This window comes from Heterodontus francisci, chromosome 5, assembly GCF_036365525.1.
Source record: "Heterodontus francisci isolate sHetFra1 chromosome 5, sHetFra1.hap1, whole genome shotgun sequence".
Taxonomy (NCBI): domain Eukaryota; kingdom Metazoa; phylum Chordata; class Chondrichthyes; order Heterodontiformes; family Heterodontidae; genus Heterodontus; species Heterodontus francisci.
In genome coordinates, this window is record NC_090375.1 from 7,709,033 (window position 1) to 7,729,660 (window position 20,628).

A 20,628-nucleotide genomic window follows, 5' to 3' on the forward strand; every position below is an offset into this window, starting at 1 on the left:
ACAAGAAAGCCCCCAGCGATTTAACATCCGCAGCACTTAAAGCAGCCAGAAGTACTGCACAAAGAACAGCTAGGCGTTGCGCAAACGACTACTGGCAACACCTATGCAGTCATATTCAGCTGGCCTCAGACACCGGAAACATCAGAGGAATGTATGATGGCATGAAGAGAGCTCTTGGGCCAACCATCAAGAAGATCACCCCCCTCAAATCTAAATCGGGGGACATAATCACTGACCAACGCAAACAGATGGACCGCTGGGTTGAGCACTACCTAGAACTGTACTCCAGGGAGAATGCTGTCACTGAGACTGCCCTCAATGCAGCCCAGCCTCTACCAGTCATGGATGAGCTGGACATACAGCCAACCAAATCGGAACTCAGTGATGCCATTGATTCCCTAGCCAGCGGAAAAGCCCCTGGGAAGGACAGCATTACACCTGAAATAATCAAGAGTGCCAAGCCTGCTATACTCTCAGCACTACATGAACTGCTATGCCTGTGCTGGGACGAGGGAGCAGTACCCCAGGACATGCGCGATGCCAACATCATCACCCTCTATAAAAACAAAGGTGACCGCGGTGACTGCAACAACTACCGTGGAATCTCCCTGCTCAGCATAGTGGGGAAAGTCTTTGCTCGAGTCGCTCTGAACAGGCTCCAGAAGCTGGCCGAGCGCGTCTACCCTGAGGCACAGTGTGGCTTTCGTGCAGAGAGATCGACTATTGACATGCTGTTCTCCCTTCGTCAGATACAGGAGAAATGCCGTGAACAACAGATGCCCCTCTACATTGCTTTCATTGATCTCACCAAAGCCTTTGACCTCGTCAGCAGACGTGGTCTCTTCAGACTACTAGAAAAGATCGGATGTCCACCAAAGCTACTAAGTATCATCACCTCATTCCATGACAATATGAAAGGCACAATTCAACATGGTGGCTCCTCATCAGAGCCCTTTCCTATCCTGAGTGGTGTGAAACAGGGCTGTGTTCTCGCACCCACACTTTTTGGGATTTTCTTCTCCCTGCTGCTTTCACATGCGTTCAAATCCTCTGAAGAAGGAATTTTCCTCCACACAAGATCAGGGGGCAGGTTGTTCAACCTTGCCCGTCTAAGAGCGAAGTCCAAAGTACGGAAAGTCCTCATCAGAGAACTCCTCTTTGCTGACGATGCTGCTTTAACATCTCACACTGAAGAGTGTCTGCAGAGTCTCATCGACAGGTTTGCGGCTGCCTGCAATGAATTTGGCCTAACTATCAGCCTCAGGAAAACGAACATCATGGGGCAGGATGTCAGAAATGCTCCATCCATCAATATTGGCGACCACGCTCTGGAAGTGGTTCAAGAGTTCACCTACCTAGGCTCAACTATCACCAGTAACCTGTCTCTAGATGCAGAAATCAACAAGCGCATGGGTAAGGCTTCCACTGCTATGTTCAGACTGGCCAAGAGAGTGTGGGAAAATGGCGCACTGACACGGAACACAAAAGTCCGAGTGTATCAGGCCTGTGTCCTCAGTACCTTGCTCTACGGCAGCGAGGCCTGGACAACGTATGCCAGCCAAGAGCGACGTCTCAATTCATTCCATCTTCGCTGCCTTCGGAGAATACTTGGCATCAGGTGGCAGGACTATATCTCCAACACAGAAGTCCTTGAAGCGGCCAACATCCCCAGCTTATACACACTACTGAGTCAGCGGCGCTTGAGATGGCTTGGCCATGTGAGCCGCATGGAAGATGGCAGGATCCCCAAAGACACATTGTACAGCGAGCTCGCCACTGGTATCAGACCCACCGGCCGTCCATGTCTCCGTTATAAAGACGTCTGCAAACGCGACATGAAATCGTGTGACATTGATCACAAGTCGTGGGAGTCAGTTGCCAGCATTCGCCAGAGCTGGCGGGCAGCCATAAAGACAGGGCTAAATTGTGGCGAGTCGAAGAGACTTAGTAGTTGGCAGGAAAAAAGACAGAGGCGCAAGGGGAGAGCCAACTGTGCAACAGCCCCAACAAACAAATTTCTCTGCAGCACCTGTGGAAGAGCCTGTCACTCCAGAATTGGCCTTTATAGCCACTCCAGGCGCTGCTTCACAAACCACTGACCACCTCCAGGCGCGTATCCATTGTCTCTCGAGATAAGGAGGCCCAAAAGAAGACAATTCTGCTGCTGCTGATGGCCCACAGCGCCTCATGAATGCCCAGTTTTGCATTGCTAGATCTGTTTGAAATCTATCCCATTAAGCACGGTGGTAGTGCCACACAACACGAAGGAGGGTATCCTCAATGTAGAAATGGGACTTGGTCTCCACAATGACTGTGCGGTGGTCACTCCTCCCAATACTGTCATGGACAGAAGCATCTGCAGCAGGCAGATTGGTGAGGACGAGGTCACGTATGTTTTCCCCTCTTGTTGGTTCCCTCACCACATGCCGCAGACCCAGTCTAGCAGCTATGTCCTTTAGGACTTGGCCAGCTCTGTCTGTAGTGGTGCTACCGAGCCATTCTTGGTGATGGACTTGACGTCCCCCACCCAGAGTACATTTTGTGCCTTTGCCACCTTCAGTGCTTCCTCCAAGTGATGTTCAACATGGTGGAGTACTGACTCACCAGCCGATGGTTTATCTAATGCTGATCAGAAGGATCCAACAAAGCTCTGGGCAACATTAAAAAGTCAGTTTAGGATTAAAGTAATTTCAGAATCCACCCCCTGGAACTCATGCAGTAAAGACAGAAAACCAACGAGAACCTGGACAACTTTGTTAACTGATGCAGAGAGAAAGCAAAGACTTGGATTTTCAGAAGGCTTTTGATAAAGTCCCCCACAAGAGGTTGGTTCGCAAAATTAAAGCACATGGGATAGGAGGTAATATACTGGTGTGGATTAAGGATTGGTTAACAGGCAGAAAGCAGAGAGTAGGAATAAAATTAGAATTCGAACATTACAACGCAGTACAGGCCCTTCGGCCCTCGATGTTGCGCCGACCTGTGAAACCATCTGACCTACACTATTCCATTTTCATCCATATGTCTATCCAATGACCACTTAAATACCCTTAAAGTTGGCGAGTCTACTACTGTTGCAGGCAGGGCGTTCCACGCCCCTACTACTCTCTGAGTAAAGAAACTACCTCTCACATCTGTCCTATATCTATCACCCCTCAACTTAAAGCTATGTTCCCTCGTGTTTGCTATCACCATCCGAGGGTCATTCTCGCGTTGGCAGGCTGTGACTAGTGGGGTACTACAGGGATCAGTGCTTGGGCCCCAGCTGTTCACAATATATATCCATGATTTGGATGTGGGGACCAAATGTAGTATTTCCAAGTTCGCGGATGACACAAAACTAAGTGGGAATGTGTGTTGTGAGGAAAATGCAAAGTGGCTTCAAGGGGATTTGGAAAGACTTAGTGAGTGGGCAAGAACGTGGAAAAATGTGAGGTTATCCACTTTGGTAGGAGGAATAGATGTGCAGAGTATTTAGAGTCATAGAGTTTTACAGCACAGAAACAGGCCCTTCGGCCCAGGTCTGCGCCGATCATCAAGCACCCATCCATTCTAAATACTTTTTTTTATTCATTTGTAGGATGTGGGCATCCCTGGCAAGGCCAGCATTTATTGCCATCCCTAAACTACCCTTGAAGTGAGTGGCCTGTTCGGCCATTTCAGAGGGCAGTTAAGAGCTAACCACATTGCTGTGGGTCTGGAGTCACATGTAGGCCAGACCAGGTAAGGACGGCAGATTTCCTTCCCTAAAGGACATTAGTGAACCAGATGGGTTTTTTGCAACAATTGACACTGGTTTCATGGTCACCATTAGATCATTAGACTAGCTTTTATTTCCAGATTTTTATTAAATTCAAATTTCATCATCTGCCATGATGGGATTCGAACCCATGTCCCCAGAAAATTAACCTGGGCTTACTATTACTAGTCCAGTGATATTACCACTATGCCACTGCCTCCCCCAGTTCTAAGTCAGGATGGTGTGTTCCTTGGACGGGAACTTCGATGCATCTGCTGCCCTTGTCTTTCTGGGGAGTAGAGGTCATGGGTTTGGAAGGTGCTGCCTGAGTAGCCTTGGTGCGTTGCTGCAGTGCATCTTGTAGATGATACACACTGCTGCCACTGTGTGCTGATGGTGAAGGGAGTGAAGGTTGATGGTGTGAGGGTACCATTATTCAAGAAAGGGGGTAGCAGGGATAAACCAGGTAATTACAGGCCGGTGAGTTTAACATCAGTGGTAGGGAAACTATTGGAAAAATTTCTGAGAGACAGGATTAATCTCCACTTGGAGAGGCAGCGATTAATCAGGGATAGACAGCATGGCTTTGTCAGGGGGAGATCATGTCTAACAAACATGATTGAATTTTTTGAGGAGGTGACTGGGTGTGTAGATGAGGATAAAGCAGTTGATGTAGTCTACATGGACTTCAGTAAGGCTTTTGATAAGGTCCCGCATGGGAGATTGGTTAAGCAGGTAAGAGCCCATGGGATCCAGGGCAATTTGGCAAATTGGATCCAAAATTGGCTTAGTGGCAGGAAACAGAGGGTGATGGTAGAGGATTGTTTTTGTAAGTGGAAGCCTGTGACCAGTGGTGTACCACAGGGATCGATGCTGGGTCCCTTGCTTTTGTAGTGTACATTAATGATTTAGATGTGAATATCGGAGGTATGATCATAGATGACACGAAAATTGGTGGTCTCGTAAATAGTGAGGAGAAAAGCCTTAGATTACAGGACAATATAGCTGGGCTGGTAAGATGGGCAGAGCAGTGGCAAATGGAATTTAATCCTGAGAAGTATGAGGTGATGCATTTTGGGAGGACAAACAAGGCAAGGGAATATACAATGGGTGGTAGGACCCTAGGAAATACAGAGGGTCAGAGGGACCTTGGTGTACTTGTCCATAGATCACTGAAGGCAGCAGCACAGGTAGATAAGGTGGTTAGGAAGGCATATGGGATACTTGCCTTTATTAGCCGAGGCATAGAATATAAGAACAGGGAGGTTATGATGGAGCTGTATAAAACACTAGTTAGGCCACAGCTGGAGTACTGTGTACAGTTCTGGTCGCCACACTATAGGAAGAATGTAATTGCACTGGAGAGGGTGCAGAGGAGATTCACCAGGATGTTGCCTGGGCTGGAGCATTTTAGCTATGAAGAGAGACTGAAAAGGCTAGGGTTGTTTTCCTTCGAACAGAGAAGGCTGAGGGGGGACATGATTGAGGTGTACAAAATGATGAGGGCATTGATAGGATAGATAGAAAGAAACTTTTTCCCTTAGCGGAGGGGTCAATGAGCATGGGGCATAGATTTAAGGTAAGGGGCAGGAGGTTTAGAGGGGATTTGAAGAAAAATGTTTTCACCCAGAGGGTGGTTGGAATCTGGAACACACTATCTGAAGAGGTGGTAGAGGCTGGAACCCTCACAACATTTAAGAAGTATTTAGATGAGCACTTGAAACACCATAGCATACAAGGCTACAGGCCAAGTGTGGGAAAATGGGGTTAGATTGGATGGGTGCTTGATGGTGATCAGCTCCACTCCTATTGAGACGTTCCAGAAAGACCTCCTGGAAATACCGAAGGGATACGGCATGGAGAGTATGCTACAGGACGGACGCAAATAGGAGGCAGTTATCACAGGGAGACAGTGTTTGCAAGCATTTTGGTCTGAAACGCCTGTCGGTACAATATCCAAGACACCCAGGCAGCACAAGTTGTGCAGTGACTGCAGGCTCTCCCACCAATCGCATAGATGCCCGGCCTACACAAAAACGTGCTAGGCATGTGGGTTTAGTGTTAGGCCAAAGTTTTCACAAGGTCCAGCAGCAGGAACGTAGCCAGTGCGGGCAGTGCTCAAACTGCAGAAGTATGCCACCCAGAGGCAAAGGGCAGTGAGACACTTCCAGGCATCGCCAAAGGCCCATCTACGAAATGGGGGAACCAAAATGGATGAGATGGAGTGTTCCCACCGAGGCGGGAGGAGCACACCGTTTCTCTAGTTCCTCTTCTCCACAGGTCACAACATATATTTAAATGTTTACCGATACGGTCAATCATAGACTCTACTTTTTATCCCTGAATAAAATACACCAACTAGGTTTCTTTAATAAACAACAAAATTATCAGTTTATTATAAAACAAGACATAACCAGTAACGAAGCAAAGCATTAACACACAGATTGAAGTATGAAAGTTCCCTTTTTACCTTAGCCCCCCCCACCCCGCACACACATACACCCACCCCAGTTACCCGAAAAATAAACAGATTTTCTCTTTAGAGCTCTGTTACAAAAAAAAAGATGAAAAAAGCATATTTTGGCCAAATACTGCTAATTCTTGAAGAAAAAAAGAGAAGATATGGAAAGATGTCAGCTGTCCCTTTATTCTGGCGTCCTAAATACGTCACTGGGATCTTCCTAAAACAGTTCTTTTCTGGCAACGTTGAAGATCAGCTTGGCAGGCTTTCAGGAGGAATGCAGTATCAATTTCTCTATTGCTTACACTCACTTCTGAGAGCTTCTCAAAGGGATGGAACAGGCTGAACTGGGGTTTTGTTAAACTCCATTCAAATCATTGTCCATAACCCGAGATTCCACCCCCACTGTGGTTGACAGGGCCCTCAACTGTGTCCGTCCCATTTCCCGCACCTCTACCCTCATCGCAGGAGGTGTAATACCTGCCCATTTACCTCCTCTCTCCTCACTATCCAAGGCCCCAACCACTCCTTTCAGGTGAAGCAGCGATTTACTTGTACTTCTTTCAATGTAGTATACTGTATTTGCTGCTCACAGTGTGGTCTCCTCTATATTGGGGAGACCAAACGCAGACTGGGTGACCACTTTGCGGAACATCTCCGCTCAGTCCGCAAGCAGGACCCTGAGCTTCCGGTTGCTTGCCATTTCAACACTCCCCCCTGCTCTCATGCTCACATCTCTGTCCTGGGATTGCTGCAGTGTTCCAGTGAACATCAACGCAAGCTCGAGGAACAGCATCTCATTTACCGATTAGGCACACTACAGCCTGCCGGACTGAACATTGAGTTCAATAATTTCAGAGCATGACGGGCCCCCCTTTTTATTTTTAGTTATTTTTCATTTTTATTATTTATTAATTTTTATTTGTTTATTTTATTTCAGTTTGTTTCAGCATTCATTTTTTTACCATGTGCCTACCCACTGTTTTTTGTCATGTTTGTGCTTTGGGCCAGGTTGTTCTATTTTTCTGTCCATTAACACCCTCTCTGCACTAACACTTTGTCTTTCAGCACACCATTAACATACTGTTAACCTTTGCTCCATGACCTTCTGGTCAGTTATTCTCTGTGACCTTGTCGTATCAACACCTATACTTTTGTTATCTCTTGCCTCACCCCTGCTTTATTTGCTTAAAACCCATTACATTTCGAACCTTTGCCAGTTCTGAAGAAGGGTCACTGACCTGAAACGTTAACTGTGTTCTCTCTCCACAGATACTGCCAGACCTGCTGAGTATTTCCAGCATTTCTTGTTTTTATTATCACAAAAATACAGGTTAATAAGGTCATACAAAAGCAAAGCAAGCACTGGGGTTCATTTCTAGAGGGATAGAATTGAAAAGCACTGCATGAGTTCCTCAGGGTACTGTCCTAGACCCAGCCATCTTCAACTGCTTCATCAATGACCTTCCTTCACTCATAAGGTCAGAAGTGGGGATGTTCGCTGACGATTGCACAATGTTCAGCACCATTCGCGACTCCTCAGATACTGAAGCAGTCCGTGTAGAAATGCAGCAAGACCTGGACAATATCCAGGCTTGGGCTGATAAGTGGCAAGTAACATTCACGCCACACAAGTGCCAGGCAATGACCATCTCCAAGAAGAGAGAATCTCACCATCTCCCCTTGACATTCAATGGCACAGGGTCAGATACAGAGTAAAGCTCCCTCTACAAAAAAAAAGGGGTTAGATACAGAGTAAAGCTCCTTCTACACTGTCCCATCAAACACTTCCAGGACAGGTACAGCATGAGGTTAGATACAGAGTAAAGTTCCCTCTGCACTGTCCCCATCATACTTGTATCTGAATGCACGAAGCATTCAGAATAAAATTAATGAGTTAACAGCACAAATAGAGACGAATGGCTATGATTTAGTGACGATTACTGAGACGTGGTTGCAGGGAAATCAGGTTTGGGAATTGAGTATCCCAGGGTACTGAGCATTTCAGAAGAATAGGGAAGAAGGAAAAGGAGGTGGTGTAGTTTTGTTAGTAAAGGAAGAGATCAATGCTGTAGTGAGAAATGATATAGGCACTGGAAATCAAGGCGTATAATCAGTCTGAGTAGAAATAAGAAATAGCAAGGGAAAGAAGTCCCCGGTGGGAGTAATCTATAGGTCCACAAACAGTAGTTCTGCAGTGGGACACAGTATAAACCAGGAAATACTGGGGGCTTGTAAGAAAGGTACTGCAAGAATCATGGGTGATTTTAATATGCATATAGACTGGATTAATCAAATTGGCAAGGGTAGCCTCGAGGGAGAGTTCATTGAATGTATTAGAGAATGTTTTTTGGAGCAATATGTTGTGGAACCAACCAGGGAGCAGGCTATTCTAGATTTAGTATTATGTAATGAGGTGGGATTAATTAATGATCTCATAGTTAATGATCCTCTAGGGAAGAGTGATCATCGCATGCTAGAATTTCAAATTCAGTTTGAGGGCGAGAAACTGGAGTCCCACACTAGCGTTCTGGAGTTAAACAAAGGTAATTACATAGGCATGAGGACAAATTTGGCCCTAGTGGACTGGGCAGGAAGACTAAAAGGTAGGACAATTGATGAGCAGTGGCAGATGTTTAAGGAGATATTCAATTCCTCCCAACTAAAATATATTCCAGAGAGGAAGAAAGATTGTAGGAGGGGGAAAAACATCCAAGGAAGTTAAGGATAACATAAAGACAAAAACTAAGACATACCATGTTGCAAAGGCCAGTGGCAGGCTGGAAGATTGGGAAACTTTTAAAGATCAACAAAGGGTTACTAAAAAAAGTAATAAAAAGAGCAAAGGTAAATTATGAAAGAAAACTAGCGCAAAATATAAAAATGGATAGCAAAAACATCTATAAGTATATAAAAGGGAAGAGAGTAGCTAAAGTGAATGTTTGTCCCTTGGAGGATGTGACTGGGGAGTTAATAGTGGGGAACACAGAAATGACGGAGACACTAAATCAGTATTTTGCTTCAGTTTTCACGGTGGTGGACACTAGTACCATCCCAATAGTAACAGGAAATACAGAGGTTATAGAAAGGGAGGAACTTAGAACAATCATCATCACTAGGGAAAAAGTACTGAGCAAGCTATTGGGATTGAAGGCAGACAAGTCCACAGGGCCTGATGGCCTACATCCTAGGGTCTTAAAGGAAGTGGCAGCAGAGATAGTGGATCCATTGGTTATAATATTCCAAAATCCCCTGGATGCGGGAAAGGTTCCAGTGGATTGGAAAATGCTAATATAACACCCTTATTCAAAAAGGGAGGGAGGCAGAAAGTAGGAAACTATAGACCAGTTGGTTCAACATCTGTCATTGGGAAATTGTTAGAATCCATTATTAAGGAAGTAATAACAGAACATTTAGAAAGTCAAACGCAATCCATCAGAGTCAGCATGGTTTTATGAAGGGTAAATCGTGTTTGATTAATTTGCTAGAGTTCCACGAAGATGCAACATGTAAAGTGGATAATGGGGATCCTGTAGATGTAGTATATCTGGACTTCCAGAAGGCATTTGATAAGGTGCCACACAAAAAGTTAAGACACAAGGTAAGATCACATGAGGTTAGGGGCAATTTATTAGCTTGGATAGAGGATTGGCTAACCAACAGAAAACAGAGAGTTGGGATAAATGGGTGTTTTTCTGGTTGGCAAGATGTAACTAGTGGGGTGCCACAAGGTTCAGTCCTCAGGCCCCAACTATTTACAATCTATATTAATGACTTGTATGCAGGGAGAGTAGGTACTATAGCCAAATTTGCAGATGACACTAAAATAGGTGGGACAGTAAGTTAGAGTCATAGAGTTATACAGCACAGAAACAGGCCCTTCGGCCCATCGTGTCTGTGCCGGCCATCAAGCACCTAACTATTTGAGTCCCATTTTCCAGCACTTGGCCTGTAGCCTTGTATGCTATGGCGTTTCAAGTGCTCATCTAAATACTTCTTAAATGTTGTGAGGGTTCCTGCCTCTACCACCACTTCAGGCAGTGTGTTCCACATTCCAACCACCCTCTGGGTGAAAATATTTTTCCTCAAATCCCCTCTAAACCTCCTGCCTCTTACCTTAAATCTATGCCCCCTGGTTATTGACACCTCCGCTAAGGGAAAAAGTCTCTTCCTATCTAACCTATCAATGCCCCTCATAATTTTGTATACCTCAATCATATCCCACCTCATCTTTCTCTGTTCGAAGGAAAACAACCCTAGCCTTTTCAGTCTCTCTTCATAGCCCATCTATGTCGTCCTGTAATCTAAGGCTTTCCTCCTCACTATTTACGACACCACCAATTTTCGTGTCATCTGCAAACTTACTCATCATACCTCCTATATTCACATCTAAATCATTAATATACACTACAAACAGTAAGGGTCCCAGCACCAATCCCTGTGATACACCACTGGTCACAGGCTTCCAATCGCAGAAACAACCCTCGACCATTACCTCTGTTTCCTACCCTTCACCTTAACGGGAACATGTTGGCTCTGAACCCTCACAATTTCCTTTTTGAATGACTCCCATTAGTCTGATGTAGACTTTCCTACAAGTAGCTGCTCCCAGTCCAATTTGGCCAGATCCTGTTTTATCATATTGAAATTGGCCTTCCCCCAATTCAGTACCTTTATTTCCGGCCCGTCTTTGTCCTTTTCCATAACTACCTTAAATCTTACACAGTTATGGTCACTAACCCCGAAATGCCCCCCCACTGACACTTCTACCATTTGTCCAGCTTCATTCCCTAGGATTAGGTCCAGTAACGCTCCTTCTCTTGTAGGACTTTCTACGTACTGGCTCAAAAAGCTCTCCTGTCTGCATTTTAAGAATTCCGCCCCCTTTAAGCCTTTTGCACTAAGATTATCCCAGTTGATATTGGGGAAGTTGAAATCCCCTACTATTATTACCCTATTATTTTTACACCTCTCAGAGATTTTCCTACATATCTGCTGCTCTATCTCTCCCTGACTGTTTGGAGGTCTGTAGTACACACCCAGCCAAGTGATTGCCCCCTTTTTGTTTTTAAGTTCTACCAATATGGCCTCATTTGAGGAACCTTCTAAGATATCATCCCTCCTTACTGCAGTAATTGACTCCTTGATCAACAGTGCAATACCACCTCCTCTTGTATCCCCTCCCCTGTCACACCTGAAGATTCTATACCCTGGAATATTGAGTTGCCAGTCCTGCCCCTTCCACAACCATGTCTCTGTATTAGCAATAATATAATCCCATGTGCTAATCAACACCCTCAATTCATCTGCTTTATTTTCTCTGCCTTCCAGACTGACTCAGTTTCTCTTCTATATTTGATTGTGCATCACCCCCTACTGTACCTCCACCCTGTATCCCACCCCCCTGCCAAATTAGTTTAAACCCTCCCCCAACAGCACTAGCAAACCTCCCAGCAAGGATGTTGTTCCCGTTCACAGAATCACAGAATAATACAGTGCAGAAGAGGCCCTTCGGCCCATCGAGTCTGCACCGATGCATTGAAGACACCTGACCTGTCTACCTAATCCCATTTGCCAGCATTTGGCCCATAGCCTTGAATGTTATGACGTGCCAAGTGCTCATCCAGGTACTTTTTAAAGGATGTGAGGCATCCTGCCTCTACCACCCTCCCAGGCAGGGCATTCCAGACCGTCACCACTCTCTGGGTAAAAAAAGTTCTTCCTCAAATCCTCCTTAAACCTCCTGCCCCTCACCTTAAACTTGTGACACCTCGTAACTGACCCTTCAACTAAGGGGAACGGCTGCTCCCTATCCACCCTGTCCATGCCCCTCATAATCTTGTACACCTCGATCAGGTCACCCCTCAGTCTTCTCTGCTCCAGAGAAAACAACCCAAGCCTATCCAACCTCTCTTCATAGCTTAAATGTTCCATCCCAGGCAACATCCTGGTGAATCGCCTCTGCACCCCCTCCAATGCAATCACATCCTTCCTATAATGTGGCGACCAGAATTGCACACAGTACTCCAGCTGTGGCCTTACCAAAGTTCTGTACAACTCCAACATGACCTCCCTGCTTTTGTAATCTATGCCTCGATTGATAAAGGCAAGTGTCCCATATGCCTTTTTCACCATCCTATTAACCTGCCCTTCTGCCTTCAGAGATCTATGGACAAACACGCCAAGGTCCTTTTGTTCCTCGGAACTTCCCAGTGTCAGGCCATTCATTGAATACTTCCGTGTCACATTACTCCTTCCAAAGTGTATCACCTCACACTTTTCAGCGTTAAATTCCATCTGCCACTTTCTGCCCATTTGACCATCCCGTCCATATCTTGTTGGATCCTCTACATATGGAGCTAAAAAGTTCTCCTGGATACATTTTAAGAACTCCACTCCATCTAAGCCCTTAACACGATGACTATCCCAATTAATGTTGGGAAAGTTGAAATCACCTAATATAATTTCCCGATTATTATTTTTACACACCTCTGCAAATTGCGCACATATTTGCTCCTCAATTTCCCGCTGACTATCTGGGGGTCTATAATAAACACAACTTGTACAGGTCCCACCTTTGCCAGAAACAGACCCAGTGATCCAGGAAACTAAAGCCCTCCCTCCTGCACCATCTCCTCAGCCACGCATTCATCTGCTCTATCCTCCTATTCCTATACTCACCAGCACGTGGCACCAGGAGTAATCCAGAGATTACAACCTTTGAGGTCCTGCTTTTTAATCTGCTACCTAGCTCCCTAAATTCTTGTTGCAGGACCTCATCCCTTTTTCTACCTATGTCGTTGGTACCAATGTGTACCACGACCTCTGGCTGTTCACCCTCCCCCTTCAGAATGTCCTGCAGCTGCTCCATGACATCCTTGACCCTCGCACCAGGGAGGCAACATACCATCCTGGAGTTACGTTTGCAGCCACAGAAACGCCTATCTGTACCCCTTATGATAGAATCCCCTATCACTATAGCTCTTCCACTCCTTTTCCCCCCTGCTGTGCAACAGAGCCCTCCGTGGTGCCACGAACTTGGTTGTTGCTGCTTTCCCCTGGGAGGTCATTTCCCCCCCCAACAGTATCCAAAGTGATATATCTGTTTGAGAGGGGGATGACCACAGGGGACTCCTGCACTACCTGCCTGCGCCTACTACTCCTCCTGGTGGTCACCCATCCCTTTTCTGCCTGTGCAGCCATTACCTGCGGTGTGATCACCTCACTAAACATGCTATCCACGATGTCCTCAGCATCGTGGATGCTCCACAGTGAATCCACCCGCAGCTCCAGCTCCGTAATGCGGGTAGCCAGTAGCTGCAGACGGAATCACCTCCTGCACACATGGTCGTCAGGGACACTGGAAGCGTCTCTGATTTCCCACATAGCGCAGGAGGAGCATATCACGGGTGCGAGCTCTCCTGCCATGACTTACCTTTAGATTAATTAGTTACTCCCTTCATTAAAAAATACTAATTACACTAGGGGCCTTGTTCTACCCACTGCAATCTAAAGTCCTTAATAAGCTACACTGAATTTTAAAAAAAAGTACTTCAGTCGTACTCACCTTCTCACCAGAGGTTCTTTTCAACAAAAACAAACTTTCCCCTTATTTTTTTAAGCTATTTAAATGCATGAACAGCTGCTACTCACCCAACCAATCAACTTGCAGATTTCCCGTGATGCCACTGTAAATTTTGTTCGAGTCTCAGCGCGCGCTGAGAGAGAGAGAAAGAAAGAGAGAGAGAGAGAGCAGGACTTCCAGCCGCCACCGCTCCTGTCTTCAGGTAAGTGAGGGCCTCGAGCCCCGCGCTCTCTTTTACAGCTCCTGCTCCGGATCAGCTTCCACAATAAATAAATAAGAAATTTACAAACGGATATGGATAGCTTAGGTGAATGGGCCAAAATTTGGCAGATGGAATTTAACGTGGAGAAGTGACCCACTTGGGTCGGAAGAATAGAAAGGTAAATTATCTAAATGGAGAGAAACTTCAGAGGGATCTGGGTGTCCTTGTGCATGAATCGCAGAGCACTAGTTTGCAGGTACAGTAGGTAATAAGGAAGGCAAATAGAATTTTGGCATTTATTGCTAAAGGAATAGAGTATAAAAGTAGGGAAGTGTTGCTGCAACTGTACAAGGCATTAGTGAGACTGCACCTGGAGTATTGCGTATAGTTTTGGTCCCCTTACTTGAGGAGGGATGTAGTTGCATTGGAGGCAGTTCAGAGGAGGTTCACTAGATTGATTCCAGGGATGAGGGGTTTGTCTTTCAAAGAGAGATTGAGCAGTTTAGGCCTTTACTGTCTGGAGTTTAGAAGAATGAGAGGAGATCTAATTGAGGTCGACAAGATGATTAAGGGGATTGACGTAGTAGATGTAGAGAGGATTTTTCCTCTGGTGGGGCAATCTAGAACAAGAGGTCATAGTTTTAGGATAAGGGGTAGCAGATTTAAAACAGAGATGAAGAGAAATTACTTCTCTCAAAGGGTCGTGATTCTGTGGAATTCACTACCCCAGAGTGTGGTGGATGCCGGGACATTGAGTAAATGTAAGGAGGAGATAGACAGATTTTTAATTAGTAATGGGTTGAAGGGTTATGGAGAATGGGCAGGAAAGTGGAGTTGAGACCGAGATGAGATCAGCCATGATCGTATTGAATGACGGAGCAGGCTCGAGGGGCTGAATTGCCTACTCCTGCTCCTAGTTCTTATGTTCTTAAACACTCCCAGGACAGGTACAGCACGGGGTTAGATACAGAGTAAAGCTCCCTCTACACTGTCCCATCAAACATTCCCAGGACAGGTACAGCATGGGGTTAGATACAGAGTAAAGCTCCCTCTACACTGTCCCATCAAACACTCCCAGGACAGGTACAGCATGGGGTTAGATACAGAGTAAAGCTCCCTCTACACTGTCCCATCAAACACTCCCAGGACAGGTACAGCATGGGGTTAGATACAGAGTAAAGCTCCCTCTACACTGTCCCCATCAAACACTCCCAGGACAGGTACAGCACGGGGTTAGATACAGAGTAAAGCTCCCTCTACACTGTCCCCATCAAACACTCCCAGGACAGGTACAGTACGGGGTTAGATACAGAGTAAAGCTCCCTCTACACTGTCCCATCAAACACTCCCAGGACAAGGCTAGCCCGTTGCACTTCGGGTGTGCTGAATCCTGCGATGTCCCCAAATGCGGGATACTCGACTGCAAAATTTGTGGTAGTGGGGGACTGCGTTCGCGCTCTCCCCTGGTTTTACAAAGCAAAGTTAGAGCTTACTGTGTTTCTCTCAATTTAAAAAAAACAGAGGTTAGATACAGAGTAAAACTCCCTCTACACTATCTCTGTTACTGATACCTGAGATGAGCACCTCTGATTACACCATGTGCCACTCTCAAACCTGTCATCCTGTTGCCTTTCTGGTTAAAATGACTAATTAAGTTGTTGTGAATTAGGGGAAGATTTGTCCATCTCTTCCCTCAAATTATTGCAGCAGTTGTCTGTTGTCTTTTCAAAGATGCCACTCAGGAATTTAAACATTCATTGAACACCAGGTTCTGAGCTTGGAATTGACTTGACCTCAATGACTGGATCAAAGCAGTTCTTAATTGATCCATTTTTGGGGAATTCAGGATTGATGAGATTTAATTGATGAGGGTCAAACCTTTCAGTGTAACACATGATTGGGAAGTGATTGGACTGGGTAAGGGGAGAATTGGAGAATCTCTCAGTTAACAGTCATTTGTGGAACCTCTATTTAAAGATTTGAGTTGGGGTCAAGTTCTGTCACTTTGTTGTGAGTGAGCAGGGTTTTTAAGTTTTGTGGATTTTGAGTTTATGGTTTGATCCAGTTATTTAAAAATGGTTAATGAGCCAGTCAAGAAGAAAGTTCCAAAAGCTACATCTGGAGAGAAGAAACCTTTGAAACGCCGAATGAAAAGGAAGGAGAGTTATTCTGTTTATATCTACAAGGTTCTTAAACAGGTAATAACACTTGGGAATTTCCACCTGATATTAAAGCTTATAATGGATCAAGTCTCTTGAGTTCCCCAATCTATTGGTACCTCTTTAATCAGTTTCTATTCCTGAATATTAAAATCTTTCTAACACAGCTGAAATATTTCTATTTGTATTTTCTTTTGATCACTGTCTGGTTAATCTACAATACAGACTCTGGTCCTTTTTATGCATTCTACACCCTCTCTTTCCCCCATCTGTGCTGTGTTCTCAATTATGATCCACTCCTGAAAGGTTCTTCCCTTAAACCTCCTTTTCTAAGACCTTTGGTCACTTCTTTGCTTATCCTTTTGGTTTGCTGTCTTGCTTCCTTTTGTGTGGAGTGTCCTGAGAATTTTCTATGTTAGTGTTGCTATGTAAATGCCGATTACTGTTGCTCTCCTTTTAGAGAGCTTTGTATTTGGGACGATCTCCATCTAGTACAGAAGGATACTTCCAGGTATTGGAAGGGTTTATGAAGTGGTTTAGATTTTTTTTTTTTTTCCTCTTCGTGTTCCTCCATGTAACTGTCAACATTCACTCTCTCTCTGCACCACTGATGCACAGTGGCAGCAGTGTGTACCATCTACAAGATGCACAGCAACAATTCCCCAATGCTCCTTCGACAGCATCTTCCAAGCCTGTAACCTCTACCACCTAGAAGGACAAGGGCAGCAAATACATGGGAACACCACCACCTGCAAGTTCCTCTCCATCCTGACTTGGAACTATATCCTTCACTGTCGCTGGGGTCAAAATCCTGGCACTCCCTCTCTAACAGCACTGTGGGTGTACCTACCGCACATGGACTGCAGGGGTTCAAGAAGGCAGCTCACCACCACCTTCTCAAGGGCAATTTGGGATGGGCAATAAATGCTGGTCTGGCCAGTGATGCTCCATTTGGATTGCTCTACCCAAGAGCAACACTGGCTGGCAGCCTTCTGTGCTGTATGAATATCAAAAAAATTCAATTTAATTCAAGGATGCATGTTTTTCCTGCTCAGCTTGCCTTTGTGAATCTGCATTTCATAGAATCATTGGCCCATTGTGTTCGTGCTTGCTCAAAGAGCAACTCATTGAGTTTTTTCTCCTGTAACCTAGCAATTTTCTTTTAGCCCCTTTAGTTAATTATCCAATTCCCGTCTGAAAGCCACAATTGAATCTGCCTCCACCACACACTGAATTCCAGATCCTAAATGCTTAGTGTTATTTTAAAAAAAAATAAATGTCCACATTTTTGCCTTTGACTCTTTGCCTTGCCCCTTAAATCTGTTTCCTCTGGTTCTCTACCCTCCTGCCAATGGGAATAGTTTCTCCCACTCTACTCTGTCCAGACCCCTTATGATTTTGAACATCTTTATCAAATCCCCTCTTAATGTTTTCCTTCTCTAAGGAAAACAGCTCCAGCTTTTCCAATCTATCCTCCATAACTGAAGTTCTTTCATCCCTGGAACCATTCATGTGAATCTTTACTACACTCTCTCTAATGCCTTCACATCTTTCCTAAAATGTGGTGCCCAGAACTGGAAAAGGAACAATCCAGAGTAAAGATAATTAATTGGAGGAGGGCCAACTTCAGTGGAGTGAGAACAGATCTAGCTGAAGTAAATTGGAATTAAAGATTGGCAGGCAAAACTATCACTAAATAATGAACTGCCTTTAGAGAGGCAATAGTTCAGTTAGTCAGTCCTAACAATCAATTTGTAAAAGGCACCAGCTCACTACAGCCCCACTCTATTACTTAAACAAGGGTTCCCAGTGGGTCTGCTCACTCTACAGTTGTGACATTGTACTTGAATAGGATTTTTAATGCAGAAAACATTTGAGGTGCAGTCAAACATATCCTTCCAGATGTTATGGTTAAGGAGGAGTTTAGGGATGGGGTTAAAGTGTGGTGTCTGGGTGGGTGGAAGGAATATGGTGAGATTGGAGACTGAGGAGGGACTAAAATACTCACAATAAACAGCAGCAAGAGTTCAGATTCTTTTTATAACAACTTGTGTTTAAATAGCACCTGTAATAGAATGTGTCAAGGTGTTTCACAGGAGCTTTATCAAACATGTAACTAAACTGAGATATTGGGGCAGGTGACCAAAAGCTTTATCAGAAGTCCATTTTAAGGAACTTTTTTAAACTAGGAGGGGATTTGAGTTTGGGGGCCAGGCAGCCAAAGGCACTGATGTGGGGGGGATGGATCAGTGGCAATAGGGATGAAGAAGCTGGAATTGGAGTGTGGAGATCTTGAGGGTTGTTCGGAGTGGGGGTGATTCAAGATGGGGAGGGGAGCAAAGGCCATGGTGGGATTTGGGACAGAAGTTGGTTTGGGAGGAGAGGCCTGATCTTGCACTCCTGCTGTTTTTCCCCCCCCCCCCCCCCCCTCTCTGCAGGTCCACCCTGACACTGGGATTTCTAGCAAGGCGATGAGTATCATGAACTCCTTTGTGAATGACGTGTTTGAACGGATTGCGACTGAAGCTTCGCGTCTGACTCAATACAACAAGCGGAGCACAATCACCAGCCGGGAAGTGCAGACTGCAGTCCGACTACTGCTTCCTGGGGAGCTGGCAAAACATGCAGTCTCTGAGGGGACAAAAGCTGTCACCAAATACACCAGTGCCAAATAGTGGGTAGGATTGGAGGAGGGAAGGTGTCCCTTCAACAATGGATACTATTGGAAAATATTCATCAGTACAATAAAGGCTTAACTTTTACTGGATAAAGTGTGGAACATCTCTTGGTGATTGGGGGTGGGTGGGTGTAGTCGATGAATTAGTCCAGGAACACAGACCATGGGTTTAAATCCCACTATAGCAGTTTGAGAATTTGAATTCAGTTTAAATAAATGAGATGACTATGAAGCTCAAGTTGTCATTAAAAGCTCAACAAGTTGACAAATCCCTCCTTTTAGGGAAGGAATTGTGCTGCCCTTGCCCTGTCTGGGCCCCTCCATCTCTAGTACCCCACCAGTGATGTAATTCTGAAGTGGCCCCAGTAAGACACTCTGCTGCAGTTCAGGAAGGCTCCCCACCATCTCTGGAAAATTAGGGTGGTTTTATGATTTGAAGACTATTGCTGATGCAATGGCTAATCTGAATCCAATCAACGTTGCCAGTAAATTGTACTATGTCCTCATTAGTCACAACTGAATCCAAAAGTTGAGTTCAAATTGCCCCACTTGTAGATTTTTGTTTTCTTTTTTGAGCTCAATCTACCTGGGGTCTTGGACAGCACTAGGAGTGCTGCATTGGTGAAGTTGCTGTCTCAGATGAGCAAAGACCCATCTAACTGTTCAAAGTGGATGTCAGATTTTGTTCTGACGTTGGCCATTTGCTGTCTGTTACTTGGATCTTGCTGTAGTTATTGACTACTACATCTGGCTACAAATGGACTCTGTCCAAAGTAATTAGTTATCTTTAAACATGAAATGTGAAGACTGTTAAACAATCTCAGAAGAGCAGCTGTCTTAAATCTATCCATTCTCCAAATGTCAGAGTTGGGGTACAGCAGCAGTTGAATGGCTGTACAAGCTAGAAGGGCTGAATGGCCTCATCTGTCCGTCTGTTTCCAATTGCTTCTGATGAAGTCTAGAATTTTCATGGTAAGCAAGTGTTGCCTTATTTTGGCAAAATTGGGTGATTTGAGAATTTTTTTTTTTAGTTATTGTGATCTGGAATGTGCTGCCTGAAAGGGCAGTGGAAGCAGATTCAATAGTAACTTTCAAATTGGATAAATACTTGGGAGAGGTAGATTCCCAGGAATATGCTCAAAAAGCAGGTGAGCAGATTAATTGGATAACTCCGAGCTAGCACAGGCAGAATGGCCACCAAGTATCATTCTATGCACTTGTGCTCGAGCTGTTGTGTTCTATGGCAATAACACTTCCTATCTCGCTTTAGTCCTCACTCTTTTTGTATAGTGAGGGAGGGACCTGATATGCACTAACTTGTTGTAAATGATGCAATGCATGGGCTGACCAAGATTAGATGAGACTTTCATTGGCAGCAGGGCTGAGACAGGGATGGCTGTTTTGTTTGGGATGTGGGTGTTGACTAGGCCAGCAGTTATTGAGGTGGTGTGTGTGTGGGGGGGGAGAAATATGGGATTAAACCTTTAGCTCTGTCAAGGGGAACACTAGTTGCAAGTGGGGTGGCTCAAACAGAACTGTATCTAGTGAGGAGGATGGAGTCACCTGAGGGGTAGTGACTGCAATATGGCTTTTCCAACTTTTATCTGGAATACCATCTTGGCACAGTCTGAGCAATGGTGAGGTAGAGCTGGGTGTCAGCAGCAAATGTGTATAAACTGACCCCCCCCCCCCCACCCCACAATCGTCCCAATGAATTATACCTCAGCTGGTGCATTGGATAGCACCTTGGTGGCAGGGAAGAGGCTGGGTGAGTGGGGCCAGCTAGACTGCTCCAACAGAGTCCA

The 20,628-nt window shown here is 45.1% G+C and overlaps 1 protein-coding gene and 1 pseudogene across 4 annotated transcripts in view; both read left to right on the forward strand.

Moving 5' to 3' along the window:
- The window catches only part of LOC137369509 (histone H2B-like), a 66,268-nt gene extending 47,376 nt beyond the window's left edge, over nucleotides 1-18,892 (forward strand). For 3 of the 4 annotated variants that reach the window (XM_068030764.1, XM_068030766.1, XM_068030765.1), the window contains one exon: nucleotides 18,585-18,892. In XM_068030764.1, coding sequence (XP_067886865.1) covers nucleotides 18,585-18,821 — 237 coding nt within the window. In that variant the 3' untranslated portion in view covers nucleotides 18,822-18,892. Of the gene's footprint in view, nucleotides 1-16,062; nucleotides 16,186-18,584 lie in introns of those variants that run through there. The other variant, XM_068030763.1, reaches the window with a different exon arrangement.
- On the forward strand, nucleotides 15,262-15,453 carry LOC137370373 (U1 spliceosomal RNA; annotated as a pseudogene).
- Nucleotides 18,893-20,628: the final 1,736 nt, after the last annotated feature.